Below are 14,848 nucleotides of genomic sequence, written 5' to 3'. Positions count from 1 at the left end.
GCGTCCTGAAGACGACTTCAGAGGCGACCTGCAAAATGACCTCTGTATAAAAGTCAATGCAGGTCGCCCCGAGCCGCCCCCGAAGTCGTACAAGAACCTTTTTCTAAGTCAGAGCGACTTGCGTCGCTCCTATTAGAACGATTCTATTGCATAGAATGGGACGCGACTCTTTAGGCGGCTGAGCCGCCTGACGTATCGCCCCAGTGTGAACCGGCTCTTAAAATTGCATAAGCCTTATTTACAAATTTGATTTAAAAACATTGATGCATTGATTTAGATATAGGTTCATGTACAACGAATAAAAAAAGGACATCCCCTTACACGTATTCTACAACATGTTTCACCATTCTGGCTTCTTCAGGAAATAGGTGATAGAGATAAAGGTAAGCATAGGTCCCATGAGATTCTTGCCTCAAACTGAGTGTTGGAGATACCAAAGTGTTAAGTATAAAAAATTAAAAACTGAAGAAAATGAGAAAAACTGTGTGTTGAAGATACCAAAGCATAAAAAAATGAAGAAAAATTGAAATGCAGCGTTCACCCAGCCCGCTAAGTCCGGAGTCCAGGGAGCCCTCAATATACAAATGGAACAGTGAAGAGATCCGGGTGATCTGCCTAACTGTGGACATCCCCTATCTGCACATTTATACTATAAACCAGAAAAATTCAAAAACACTGCACCACCTAGTGATTATGAGGCACCCTTTAGTAGGATTCATAAATTCCCTAATATCCATTGGCTCTTCACCCTTCTCTACTATGGGTTCAGCGTTAATGCCGACATTTTTGCCAGGGGTCGCGTGTGGTGCCAGTGGACGAGCTCTGCATATACATTTTTCTAATTTTCTTCAGTTTTTCCACTTTACGCGTTGGTATCTCCAACACACAGTTGGAGGCAAGGATCTCATGGGACCTATGCTAACCTGTATCCCTATCACGCATTTCCTGAAGAAGCCAGAATGGCAAAACATGTAGAAGAAAAGGGGTGAAGGGATGTCATTTTCTATTTGTTGTACATGATCTTATGTCCAAATCAATGTTTTTAAATAAAACTATTTTAACAGTAGTTTGTGTAATACAAATTTTGCACCTACAAAAGTAGTCTTTGATCAAAAGGGATGATGGTCCCAATTAGATATTTTTCTGCTACAGTGTATATACAGGTGAAACTCGAAAAATTTGAATATTGTGCAAAAGTTAATTTATTTCACAAATGCAACTTAAAAAGGTGAAACTAATATATGAGATAGACTCATTACATGCAAAGGAAGATAGTTCAAGCTGTAATTTGTCATAATTGTGATGATTATGACCATAGGCGTGCGCAGCCTATTGCATTAGGGTGTGCACCCCAAAGCTCAAACACACATGCGCGTATATATATATCTAAGTGCGATGAGGACAGAGAGAGATGCTAGGGACAGACAGAGAGACGCAGTGCGATGAGGACAGAGAGGGATGCTAGGGACAGACAGAGAGACATAGTGCGATGAGGACAGAGAGAGGGACGCAAAGGAAACAGAGAGACACTGGGGACAGACAGAGAGGGACACAGTGAGATGAGGACAGACAGAGTGGGATGCCGTGGACAGAGAGCGATGAGGACAGAGAGCGATGCAGTAGGGACAGGGGACACAGTTGGGGAGGGGGACACACACACAGGGGGACACTGTTGTGGGGGGGACACTGCGGTGGGGGGGGACACAGTAAAACACTGTGGTGGAGGGGCACTGTGGTGGGGGGGACACTGTGGTGGAGGGACACTGTGGTGGAGGGGCACTGTGGTGGGGGGACACTGTGGTGGGGGGACACTGCGGTGGGGGGGACAGGGGGACACTGTGGTGGGGGCACACAGGGGGACACTGTGGTGGGGGCACACAGGGGGACACTGTGGTGGGGGGACAGGGGGACACTGTGGTGGCACACAGGGGGGCAGTAGGCAGGCAGCAGGAGTGTACTTCCTGTGCTGTGTAACTTCCCTTCTTTCTGCTTCCTGCATCACCGACCATATTCATATCGGTGGCTGATAAAAACTTTTCAGTAGTGCCATTTATTAGATTTTTTTTGTGTCTAAATGCGCAAGGCAATAAGGAGTCTGGATAGGGTGTTCCGGTCACCAGTAGATGAGTTCCAGGATCACCAAATTACAGACTTAATGGAGTTGGGTAAACTGATACCCTACAGCAAAACCTGGATAAGAAATGTGACTACTCTCTGCACCCCCTGATGCATTAAACGTTTTAATAGCAATTTTGACTACAGCATATCTTTAAAAAAAGATATGCAATGGATATGTAATGGAGTCTACACTATGGGTAGTCTAATTATGATTTTAGAAAACAGTTTACCTGAAGATTTTCAATACAAAACTGGTGTCCATACATATCAATAGCAGAAAGAAAAATCGACTCCACTTGGTTGTGACGAAGTTCATATGAAGGCAGATGTGACGCAATAAGGACCTGAGAAAAAAAGAAAATACATATATATATATAAAAGCTGTAGAGCATAGTGAAATGAATGCAGTGGGAAATGCAGGTAGCCAAAGAGTACATAAACGAGCAGCATATATACCTGCCGGGCTCGCAGGGCCACCTTGGAATTAGTTGTTTTACTCAGCTGAGTGAGTTCTGTCAGGATGTTGAGCAACTCATCTGTTAAGGTCGGGTCCCGGCCACACAGCTGATCCTACAAATAGAAAAAAAAGAAGGACAATACAGAGTAAAAACAATGGTCTCACATCGCTGCTTTTAGTCATATCGGTACTTCTCTCACACAGTGCTTTCCAGACAGAAATATTTAATGGGTTTTAATGCACCCACCTACAAACTTTTGGGGCCATTACTGCCACTGTACAGCAAGAGTAGAGCTCAACTTCAGCCAAAATCTTTATTTCATTTTTGATACAGTAGGGAAGGGTAAATTCTCCATCACACTTTTATTGTCATCTGTGTCTATGATGGGGAGCTTGTGCCTCACTTACTTTCAGGACAGACAGACAAAAACACATTATTTTAGAAGGGTAGGGTTTTGGGTAGAACGCTTGAATTTTTTTGTTGTCTGTGCCTTTCTGTCTTGTTAATAAGCACATTCCTCAAATGCTGGTATAGGGACTAGAAGTGAAGAAAAATCTACCCACTGGGGTCAGAGACAAAAAAAAAACCTGACAGAATTTTTTTATTATTAATAATAGGGTTGCACCGATACCGATACCGACCATTTGCAGGAGTACTTGTACTTGTGCAAATGCTACAATGCCTAATCCAATACCTCCAGCTCTTCAGCTCTCCTCCAGGAATGAAAAGATGTCGCACAAAGGAGTTGGAGGCGTCACTTGCTCATTCCTTGAAGCCAGTGGGCAGAGAGAAGACAGCAGGAGCTTGAACATTCTGGCAGCTGTCAGGTAAGGTGGATGGGGCAGAGGCGCAGCCGCTATGTTTTCTCAGGAGAAATATGCCGGACAGTGTTCTGTCAGAATCGGTGACCCGTCAGATTCAGCAAAATAAATGACGTTCTGTCATACTCAGAACAACGCGCTTGGTACACCCCGCAATCGGCCGCAGTAAGCCTGCAGTCAGAATGCGGCAGTGGACATTGTTGCACCCAGCACATATAGTTAACACAGTCAGTAACAGTACTATTTTAAAATCTGTGAGACTGTTTTGATGTTGAATTTGAAAAGCAGTGTCAAGCCTGTTGATCTGACAGGTCTGCTAATCTGAAAGAACACTGCTGCTTTTAAAATTCCACATCAAAACAGTCTCACGGTTTTGAAAATTCTGTATTACACTATATAAGCTCAGTTTACTGCTGAAATAAGTCTGAAATTCAAGACTTGGCTGGAGGTAACAAGATGTCCCCTGCTGCCTTCTGACTGCAGGCTTACTGCGGGCGAGTGCGTGGTGTACCAAAATGTCACTTCCATTACCTAAAAAGTATTGTTATTCGGTATCAGCAAGAAGAAAGAAAAAAAGTATTAGTTCTTGTACTCGGTCTTAAAAAAAGTAATAATTACTAATTAATAACATACAGTATATATTAAAAAAATTAAATAAAAAAAGATTAAAATTACATTGTTTATAAAAGCCTTATACATGAAAATATCACCACTGGCCATAGAAATGTTGAAAGTCTATCTTCATTTTCTAAGCTACGCTAAGGGGCAAATAAAATAGTGAATGTGACATTCACCAAACATTTTCATGAGTAATAAATAGTGAACATTAAAGCTCATGGGTACAAATCTTTGGGCGACATACCAAGAAGATTCCAACCCAAGTAAAGAAATTAAAAGTATGACCATACAATGAGTTCCATATTAAACAGGAAACACCATCTACAATGGCCCTTAATAATCGGAGAATATTTGACCATGCAGATTATGTGTTGTTGAAAAAAATATAAACCTGAATTAACTTTTATAAACAATCCAGATTGGACTACAGGTCATAAAGGAAAAAGAAAACACCAACCATAAAGAAAACCGAAGAACGCAAAAGGTAAAAAGGGGAGGAGTGCGACAGAGTATAGGTAAGGAGAGGGAAGGAGCAAGATCAGTCAGGTCACCAACATGCTCTAAATTGTATCTCCCCTGCCTAGGTGAATATTAGATGATCCATAAGGAATTGACAAAATCATGAGGAAAATAATGAGTAATGCAAGGGGACAAACCTTTTAAAATGTATTAAACTTTACTATGAAGAACAGCAACCAGATTTTCATTCAATAGGTACCATGTTGTTATTGGTTTAACTTGTGTAACTGCTGAAGTACCAAACTACCAGGCTTTGGCCAGCATTTGTTTGGCCGTCATTGATATAAGATGCAAGTCTAAATTGATTAGCAGTGCATTCCATTAGTCAAGGGTTAAGTAAGGTGGTATAACTCTAGGGAGCTACTAAGGTCCCTCTCCCAAAGAGAAAAATAGGATGGGAGATATTGGGAGTCAACCCCCCTGAAGGGAACTATAGATTGTAGAGATACCTTTGGCAAAAGGGTTTTAGAGACATATATGTTTGAAGAGAGTGAAGAGTCAGCGATGAGTGTGTGCGATGAGTGTGCTTTAGGATGGATTGCACATAATTGCTAATTTACAGATATTAAAACAGTTGTATTGGAGGGGTGTTGTGGGTGGATCATAGAGGAGAAAATAGGAGTGCTTGCATAGTAATTACATCCTACACCCTATGTAACCATGACATTGTTCACCATGGAAATCTACAATGTTTTTAATATCTTGAAGGTAAAGAGGGTTTATTCACTATAGTGAGAGACAGGTACAGTATAACTGGAGAGTAGACTGCTCAAATATTTCACAGAGTCCCAAGTCTTAAGGAAATGTCTAAGTATGAGGTTAGTACAGTGCTTGTGCAGAGCAGGTGAGTCTAGTTTAGTAGAGTGGCATAAAAAGGAAATAATTGGTGTCCTGCAGTAATTTTCCAATAAAATATGATCTGATCCTCATTTAGATCACAACAATAAACTAACACATGTGCTTAAACTTATTATTGGAACATACCCATTAAACATTCACAGTGCTGGAGGAAAAAGAAAGTGAACCCATAGACTAATTACTTCAATGAATGTCAATTGGAGTCCAAGTAATGAAATGAGTTTGGAAGTGTGGTTTAGAGATACTCTGATTGATAAAAGACATTCAAATATTTTAAGATTGCTGTTCATAAGAAGCATCAGCTGTGAATCATGCCTCACAAAAGAGCTCTCTGAAGACATATGATCAAGAGATGCTGATCTGCATAGGGCTGGAAAGCAATCTCAAAGCGTTTAGGAATCCATCAACAGTTAGGCAAATTGTCTATAAATGTAGAAAGTTTAGTACTGTGGCTACTCTTCCTAGAAGTGGGTACCCAGCCAAGATGTCTCCTAAGGCACAATGCAGAATCCTAAATGAGGTAAAGAAGAACCCAACAGCTAAAGGCTTGAAAACATCACTGGAACTGGCAAACATCCCTGTTCATGAGCCTACCATATGCAAGTCTTTAAAAAGGCAGGATTGTCCATGGCAGAACACCACAGAGAATCTATTGCTGTGCACCTGAAGTTTGCCAAAGAGCAAATTGGCAAACCACAAGTCTGCTCGGAAAATGTTTTGTGGACTGATTAAACAAAAGACGAATTGTTCTGGAAGACTATTCAGCACTGTATACAGTATGGCACAAAAAAGGCACCACCTACCAACGTCGTAACATCATTCCAATGGTGAAGTATGGTGGAGGGAACATTATGATTTGTGCTTGCTTCACTTGCCATCAGAGGGGAAAATTAGTTCTCTGAGTTTACCAAAATATCCTACAGAATAATGACAAGCTGGCTGTCGGGCAGCTGAAGCTTAGTAGAAGTTGGTTGATGCAGAAGGACAATGACTCTAAAGCCTCACACGGTACGATTGTTGGCCAACCCGAGAGTCAGATTTTTATCAAAAGGGCGCGTGCCAGGATTATGTCTTGCATACTAAAGTTACACAATTGTCATTACACAAACACGAACGTAGTGACGTACTACGTGGAATTTCAGCTCTTGAGTGCCACCCATTGGGCCCCTTCTGCTAATTTTGTATTGGGTGAGCATTGATTCCGAGCATGCGTGTTTGTACTTTCGACTTTTGTGTGACAGATTTGTGTACAGACCATACAAAAATCTGACATCAAGCAATTGTCTGCCGAAAATTTACTAGCCTGCCATCCAACATTTTGTTTGTCAAATTGTCAAAAGGAGCGTACCAACGGTAAGATTTTAGGACAATAGTCTGTCAACAGATAATCCCCTGCCAACAATGGTACCGTGTGCTAGAGGCTTTAGCATCAAAGTAAATCCACCCCAGACTGGCTTCAGAAAATGAAAATGTGCCTTTTGGAGTGGCTCAATCAGAGCCCAGAGACCCCTTAGGCCCCGTACACACGTCCGAGAAACTCGACGAGCAAAACACATAGTTTTTCTCGTCGAGTTCCTTGTTCGGCTGTCAGAAAACTCGTCGAGCCAAATGTTCCCATTGCCCAACGAGGAAATAGAGAACATGCTCTCTATTTGGCTCGACGAGTTTCCTGACGGGTTTCTCTGTGAAAAGTGTACACACGACCGGTTTTCTCGGCAGAATACGTCTCCCATCGAGTTTCTTGCTGGATTCTGCTGAGAAAACCGGTCGTGTGTACGGGGCCTCAGAGATGCCGTGGAATGACCTCAAGAGAGCCAGGCATCCTACAAATGTGTTTGAGCTGAAGGAGTTTTGTAAAGAGAAATGGTCAAACATTCCTGTTAAACTGATGATGCAGGTTTGATCTAGAGCTACCGAAAGTGCTTGCTTAAAGTCATTGCTGCCAAAAAGGGTTCAACCAGCTATTGAAGCAGAACTGCACTGCATTCGAGGACTAAAAACCAAAAATGCAATGTATTTATTTTTTCATATTCAAAGCAAACTCCATCTATCCATGTCTCCATGCTATATTTTGTTAAAGCGGAGTTCTGTCGAAAAAAATAAATTAAAGTCAGCAGCTATAAATACTGCAGCTGCTGACTTTTAACATTAGGACATTTACCTGTCCTGGGCACCCGCGTTGTCTGCACCTGAAGCCGATCTGTCCCTCGGCTCTCGGGTGGAGGCGCCGCCATCTTCGGTAAGGGAATCAGGAAGTAAAGCCTTGCGGCTTCACTTCCTGGTTCCCTACTGTGCATGCGCGAGTCGTGCTGCACGATCCCACTGGTCCCTGCTGTCTTCTGGGACCTGTGTGTCTCCCAGAAGACGGAGTAGGTGCCGGACGTGGCGTAGGTCGCCGAGGCAACCTATGCCCGGAAGTGGAGCAAATACCTGGATTACACAGGTATCTGCTCCCTCCTCCCCCCTTGAAAGGTGCCAAATGTGACACCGGAGGGGGGAATGATTCGGAAAGGATTACATTTTTGGGTGGAACTCTGCTTTAAGAAATAACTTTGAAATATACCCCACCCCATAGCATTTTTGGCTAGGGCCATCTTGCATAAGGGCAGATGGATTCCAGGAAGTAAATGCTACATAAATCATCTGCCCTTAGCTCAAACAGGCAGGAGGGTGTGCTTAGCTGAGAAAGGCCCTCCCCTCCTCCTATGAAGACTCCTGGGATGTATGACATCATTTACCTAGGCCTGAAAACTAGGAAGCAACTGAAGAAATGTAAAAAAAAGTTTAAAGCAAGTAAATATAATATACCTTCATAACTATGTACTAATGCTAGCAGCATAGGGATTAGAAATAGTCAATGTTGATTGGGAGAGTGAAGTTCTGCTTTAACTCCAAGGGTTCACCTACTTCCTCCTCCAGCATTATGAATATTTAATGGATGTGTTCAATAAAGACAAAAGCAATTACAATTGCTTGAGTGCTATCCACTTAAGCACACCGTGCTTGTCTATTGTGACTTAAATGAGGGTCACATTTTATGGCATATTACTAAAGGAAACCAGTTAATTCCAGGGGGTTCACATACTTTTTTATTGTCACTGTAATTTATGTGTTTGATTATAGATTCACTCCTGCTATTCTGTTTGTTTGTGTTGTCTACCTGCATTGGCAAACTTGAGCTAGTCATTCTTTGATTGCACAGAAAATATGAGGGGGCAAAGGAAAAATGAGTGTCCAAAGGGGTAAAGTAAATTAGGGAGCAAGGTCATCAGTACTGCCATCTTGTCCAACCAACACTTCCAGTTTTTATTAAAAAAAATTGTGGGTGACAGCCAGATGAGGGGAACTCCAGCCAGAAGTATACAGTATATTAGCAAAATAACGCAGACACTTTTTTTTCCTAAACAGTCCTCTGTGTTTGCCTACAGCAAGTGTCTGTGCACACATAGGTGTTTACAGGGTCAGCGCTGTCAGTAGAGAAGCATTTGGCTGCAAAAAACACCCAACGCAACTAAATGTGTCTAAACACGCTTAAATATTCAGCATAAGTAAGCATTCATTTATTTAAATGGCCAGCATAAATTAATATTCTGGCCAATGAAATAATGGAACTCCAAGATGCTTGATGCAGCCAAGGATGTAGATCATTATAATATAGGCAGCTGAAGTTATGGGCAAATCTGGACTTTAAGGCCCCTTTCACACTGGGGCGGGAGGGTGCGGTGGTGGTATAGTGCCGCTATTTTTAGTGGCACTATACCGTCGGAATTGCGGCGGTATTCGGCTGCTAGCAGTGCGGTTTTAACCCCCGCTAGTGGCCAGTAAAGGGTTAATACCGCCGGCAATGCGCCTCTGCAGAGGCACATTGCCGGCGGTATAGTCGCGGTTTTCCATTGCTTTCAATGGGAAGAAGTGGTGGAGGAGTGGTAAACAGACCGCTCCTCTCACCGCTCCAAAGATGCTGCTAGCGGGACTTTTGGAGTGGTCCTGCTAGCGCACCTCTCCAGTGTGAAAGCCCTCGGGCTTTCACACTGGAGAAACAGCAGCCTCAGTGTGAAAGGGGCCTAAAGCGCATTTTTTCTACAATTTTGAATAGTAAAAAATGGGTATAGCCACATTTAAAGACAATGGGGCAGATCCACGTACATCGGCGCATATTTTCTAAGATACACTACGCCGCCGTAACTTACTTTCTTTTTTTTAATCCTCAAAGAATGCACGCCGTAAGTTACGGCGGCGTAGTGCATCTTAGGCGGCGTAAGGGCGCGCAATTCAAATTGATGTGATGGGGGCGTGTTTTATGTAAATACGTCGTGACCCGACATAAACAACGTTTTTTTGAACGACGGTGCTTACGACGGTGACGTCATTCTACGCAAATCCCTATTCGCGAACAATTTACGCAAACGACGTAAAAAATTCACATTTCGACGCGGGAACGACGGCCATACTCAACATTGAGTACGCCACCATATAGCAGGGGTAACTATACGCCGGAAAAAGCCGAACGCAAACGATGTAAAAAAATGCGCCGGCCGGACATACGTCCGTGGATCGCCGTATCTAGCTAATTTGCATACTCGACACGGAATTCGACGGAAACGCCACATAGCGGCCAGCGTAAATATACACCTACGATCCGACGGCGTACTAAGACGTACGCCTGTCGGATCGATCCCTCATTCCGTCGTATCTTGTTTTGTGGATACAAAACAAAGATACGACGCGGGAACTTTGAAATTACGCGGCGTATCAATAGATACGCCAGCGTAATTTCTTTGTGGATCTGGCCCAATAAGTCTACCCAGTTGGTAAATTCAGCGTCTGTGAGATGTTATTCTCATTTATGAATATATTGAGCTGTATACTGAACACCCTTTAACTGCTTCCCATCCATCGATGTACTAGTACGTCACTGGATAGGAAGGGTGATATATCAGTCATCACTGCAGGTGCAGCGATGAATGAGGTATCAGTGTTTTCAGCCAGTGTTTGTAAAGCCAGTAAAAGTAATCCAAGCAGCTAAAAGTACCAGTAATCCGCCGCTGCCTTTAGGATGCAAGTGGCAACATTCGACTCCTGGCGCACAGTGAAACTAACTGATGTTTTTCTTCCCACTGTGTGACATCAGAAACCGGAAATTACAAGGATTTTGTCACTTCCGGATTTGGCTTTGTGTTTACTCCAGCTGATCAGACCAATCTGTGTCTGGTCAGCTGCATTGGGCCCCAGATCTCTTTATAAAGAGGATTTGCCATGGCCCATGCTGTCACAAGGGATGTTGTTCATCTCGTGATAGCAATAAAGTTAAAAAAATAAATAAAATGAAAGACAGTGAAAAAAAATGTTGATTTAAATAAAAGAAATAATACAATGTAAAAAAAAAAATCAAAGCGCCCCGTCTGCCTGTGCTCGCACACAAATGGGAATGTGCACGCCAGTCCCGCATGCATATGTAAATGGCGATCACACCACAAACATCAAAGCGATAGCAATAATTCCTCCTGTATAACTCCAAACTGGTAACCTGTAAAAAAAATTTAAGTGTTGCCTATGGGAATTTTTTTGTTTGCCACTGTTCCATGGGCGAATGTGATTTTAAAGTGTGACATGTCAGATATCTATATACTCTGTGTAACATAATTTAACCCCAAAAAATTATTATATAGTGTTTTTGTGCATTCAAATTCATTAAAGTGTATTTATTAATACATTTTAATGAATTTACATGCACAAACACACTGTGCAAATAGTGTGTGACATAAATATATGCAGCACAATCACATATTGAGTACACCACAAATTAAACAATAAACAAAATACATGAACTCAAAAAGTCCGAAGGACTGTTCTCATCGGTTAACCGATGAAGCTGACTGATGGTCCGTCACGCCTACACACCATAGGTTAACTAACCGATCGTGTCAGAACGCGGTGACGTAAAACACAACGACGTGCTGAAAAAAACGAAGTTCAATGCTTCCAAGCATGCGTCCACTTGATTCGGAGCATGAACAGGTTTTTAACCGATGGTTTTGCATACTAACGATCGGTTTTGACCTATCGGTTAGGCGTCCATCGGTTAAATTTTAAAGGAAGTTGGCTTTTTTTTAACCTAAGTTTAAATAACCTATGGGGCCCACACACGATCGGTTTTGACCAATGAAAACGGTCCATCAGACTGTTGTCCTCTGGCTAACCTATCGTGTGTATGAGGCCTTAGTGAACTTCCCCTCTAGATGGTACTGTAATATTCCTCCTGCTCCATCTTGTCCCTGAATCACACTACTTCACTACTCGGTTTCCAATCATCAATAAGACATGTCATTGGAAGCAGAGAGCACTATGGTTTCTCTATTTTTCTAATATTTATTAAAACTGAACAAGGGATTAAAAAGCACCAACATTGATATATAAAAACAAGCATAGAATCGGCTCCCTAAACTGACATAAATGGCTAGTTGTGACATCACGGGCTACAGCTCCTCCCACCCATACATGTTACGCCCTCCTAATGGGCTTCTTCAGCAGACCTAAGGCTATGATGACTCTGTAGTGGGGTCAGATACTGAAGGTGAGCAGGCACTTTATTCGGAGATGGTGAGCACCGAACACATTGGAAGAAACTATATGAACTGTCACTTTATGTTTACACAGCGGTGGAGTTCTAAATATATGGGACTTCTTTACTATATTGGCTATCTGAGTTGATGTATTTTGTTTATTGTTTAATTTGTGTTGTACTCAATATGTAAATTACGCAGTATATTTTGCACTTTATGTTTATGAGAGTTTGGTGGACACACTCAAGAAGGTGCTAGCAGCAGTCTCCCTATGTTATAAGGCAAATTATATTAACTTGATTTTATATGGCACGTATATTTACAGTGCCTTGCGAAAGTATTCGGCCCCCTTGAACTTTGCGACCTTTTGCCACATTTCAGGCTTCAAACATAAAGATATAAAACAATTTTTTTTTGAAGAATCAACAAGTGGGACACAATCATGAAGTGGAACGAAATTTATTGGATATTTCAAACTTTTTTAACAAATAAAAAACTGAAAAATTGGGTGTGCAAAATTATTTAGCCCCCTTAAGTTAATACTTTGTAGCGCCACCTTTTGCTGCGATTACAGCTGTAAGTCGCTTGGGGTATGTCTCTATCAGTTTTGCACATTGAGAGACTGAAATTTTTGCCCATTCCTCCTTGCAAAACCGCCCAAGCTCAGTGAGGTTGGATGGAGAGCGTTTGTGAACAGTTTTTAGTTCTTTCCACAGATCCTCGATTGGATTCAGGTCTGGACTTTGACTTGGCCATTCTAACACCTGGATATGTTTATTTGTGAACCATTCCATTGTAGATTTTGCTTTATGTTTTGGATCATTGTCTTGTTTGAAGACAAATCTCTGTCCCAGTCTCAGGTCTTTTGCAGACTCCATCAGGTTTTCTTCCAGAATGGTCCTTTATTTGGCTTCATCCATCTTCCCATCAATTTTAACCATCTTCCCTGTCCCTGCTGAAGAAAAGCAGGCCCAAACCATGATGCTGCCACCACCATGTTTGACAGTGGGGATGGTGTGTCCAGGGTGATGAGCTGTGTTGCTTTTACGCCAAACATAACGTTTTGCATTGTTGCCAAAAAGTTTGATTTTTGTTTCATCTGACCAGAGCACCTTCTTCCACATGTTTGGTGTGTCTCCCAGGTGGCTTGTGGCAAACTTTAAACGACACTTTTTATGGATATCTTTAAGAAATGGCTTTCTTCTTGCCACTCTTCCAAAAAGGCCAGATTTGTGCAGTATGCGACTGATTGTTGTCCTATGGACAGAGTCTCCCACCTCAGCTGTAGATCTCTGCAGTTCATCCAGAGTGATCATGGGCCTCTTGGCTGCATCTCTGATCAGTCTTCTCCTTGTATGAGCTGAAAGTTTAGAGGGACGGCCAGGTCTTCGTAGATTTGCAGTGGTCCGATACTCCCATTTCAATATTATCGCTTTCACAGTGCTCCATGGAATGTTTAAAGCTTGGGAAATCTTTTTGTATCCAAATCCGGCTTTAAACTTCTCCACAACAGTATCTCGGACGTGCCGGGTGTGTTCCTTGTTCTTCATGATGCGCTCTGTGCTTTAAACGGACCTCTGAGACTATCACAGTGCAGGTGCATTTATACGGAGACTTGATTACACACAGGTGGATTCTATTTATCATCATTAGTCATTTAGGTCAACATTGGATCATTCAGAGATCCTCACTGAGAGTTTGCTGCACTGAAAGTAAAGGGGCTGAATAATTTTGCACGCCCAATTTTTCAGTTTTTTATTTGTTAAAAAAAGTTTGAAATATCCAATAAATTTCGTTCCACTTCATGATTGTGTCCCACTTGTTGATTCTTCAAAAAAAAGTACAGTTTTATATCTTTATGTTTGAAGCCTGAAATGTGGCAAAAGGTTGCAAAGTTCAAGGGGGCCGAATACTTTCGCAAGGCACTGTAAGTTGTTAATTGAGCTGATTATATTTTATCACATAGTTGTATAAATATATGCAACACCAACCATTTTATTCTCTAGGGCCTCTGCTTAAAAAAAATATATAATGTTTGAGGGTTCTAAGTAAATTTTCTATCAAAAAAAATTTAGGGCTCGATTCAAGTAGCCCGCCGTAAGTTTGTGCGGGCGTAGCGTATGTTATTAACGCTACGTCGCCGCAACTTAGACGGGCAAGTGCAGTATTCACAAAGCACTTGCTCCGTAAGTTGCGGCAGCATAGCGTAAATCAGCCGGCGTAAGTGCGCCAAATTCAAATTTGCAAGAGGTGGGCGTGTTTTATGTAAGTTCGTGGAAGAATCCCAGTGCGCATGCTCGAAATTCCTCCGCAAATCGTCAATGCTTTTGACGTGGACGTAATTTACGCAAAGCCCTATTCGCGAACGACTTACGCAAACGACGTAAAATTTTCAAAATTCGACGCGGGAACAACGTCCATACTTAACATTGCGTATGCCTTATAGAAGCAGGAGTAACGTTACGCCGGAAAAAGCCTTACGCAAACAACGTTAAATAATCGGCCGGGCGCACTTACGTTTCTGAATCGGCGTATCCAGCTCATTTGCATATTCTACGCTGAAATCGACGGAAGCGCCACCTAGCGGCCAGCGTAAATATGCACCCTAAGATACAACGGCGTAGGAGACTTACGCCGCTCGTATCTTAGCCTAATTTAAGCGTATCTGGTTTCCAGAATATGCTTAAATTTACGACGGCGTAGATTCAGAGTTACGACGGCGTATCTACTGATACGCCGGCGTAACTCTCTGTGAATCTAGCCCTTAATCTTTTTTTACATGTAGGAGAGGAACATCAGAGTTGGCCCATACTGGAAGTGGTTCAATGAAACCTTGTATCAAAACGTAAGGTCCACTTATCTTGCAGATCCCAAACACCCATGTAAAAAAGCC

At 42.2% G+C, this 14,848-nt stretch overlaps 1 protein-coding gene across 3 annotated transcripts in view; it reads right to left on the bottom strand.

Moving 5' to 3' along the window:
• Positions 1–14,848, bottom strand: part of ACACA (acetyl-CoA carboxylase alpha) — a 510,335-nt gene that overhangs the window by 329,199 nt on the left and 166,288 nt on the right. For all 3 annotated transcript variants that reach the window (XM_040337823.1, XM_040337822.1, XM_040337824.1), the window contains 2 exons: positions 2,575–2,688; positions 2,349–2,462 (listed from right to left, as the gene is read on the bottom strand). In XM_040337823.1, coding sequence (XP_040193757.1) covers positions 2,349–2,462; positions 2,575–2,688 — 228 coding nt within the window. The remainder of the gene's footprint in view (positions 1–2,348; positions 2,463–2,574; positions 2,689–14,848) is intronic.

The sequence above is a fragment of the Rana temporaria genome, chromosome 2, assembly GCF_905171775.1.
Source record: "Rana temporaria chromosome 2, aRanTem1.1, whole genome shotgun sequence".
NCBI classification, from domain to species: Eukaryota; Metazoa; Chordata; class Amphibia; order Anura; family Ranidae; genus Rana; species Rana temporaria.
This window is presented reverse-complemented; position numbering and strand designations above follow the sequence as displayed.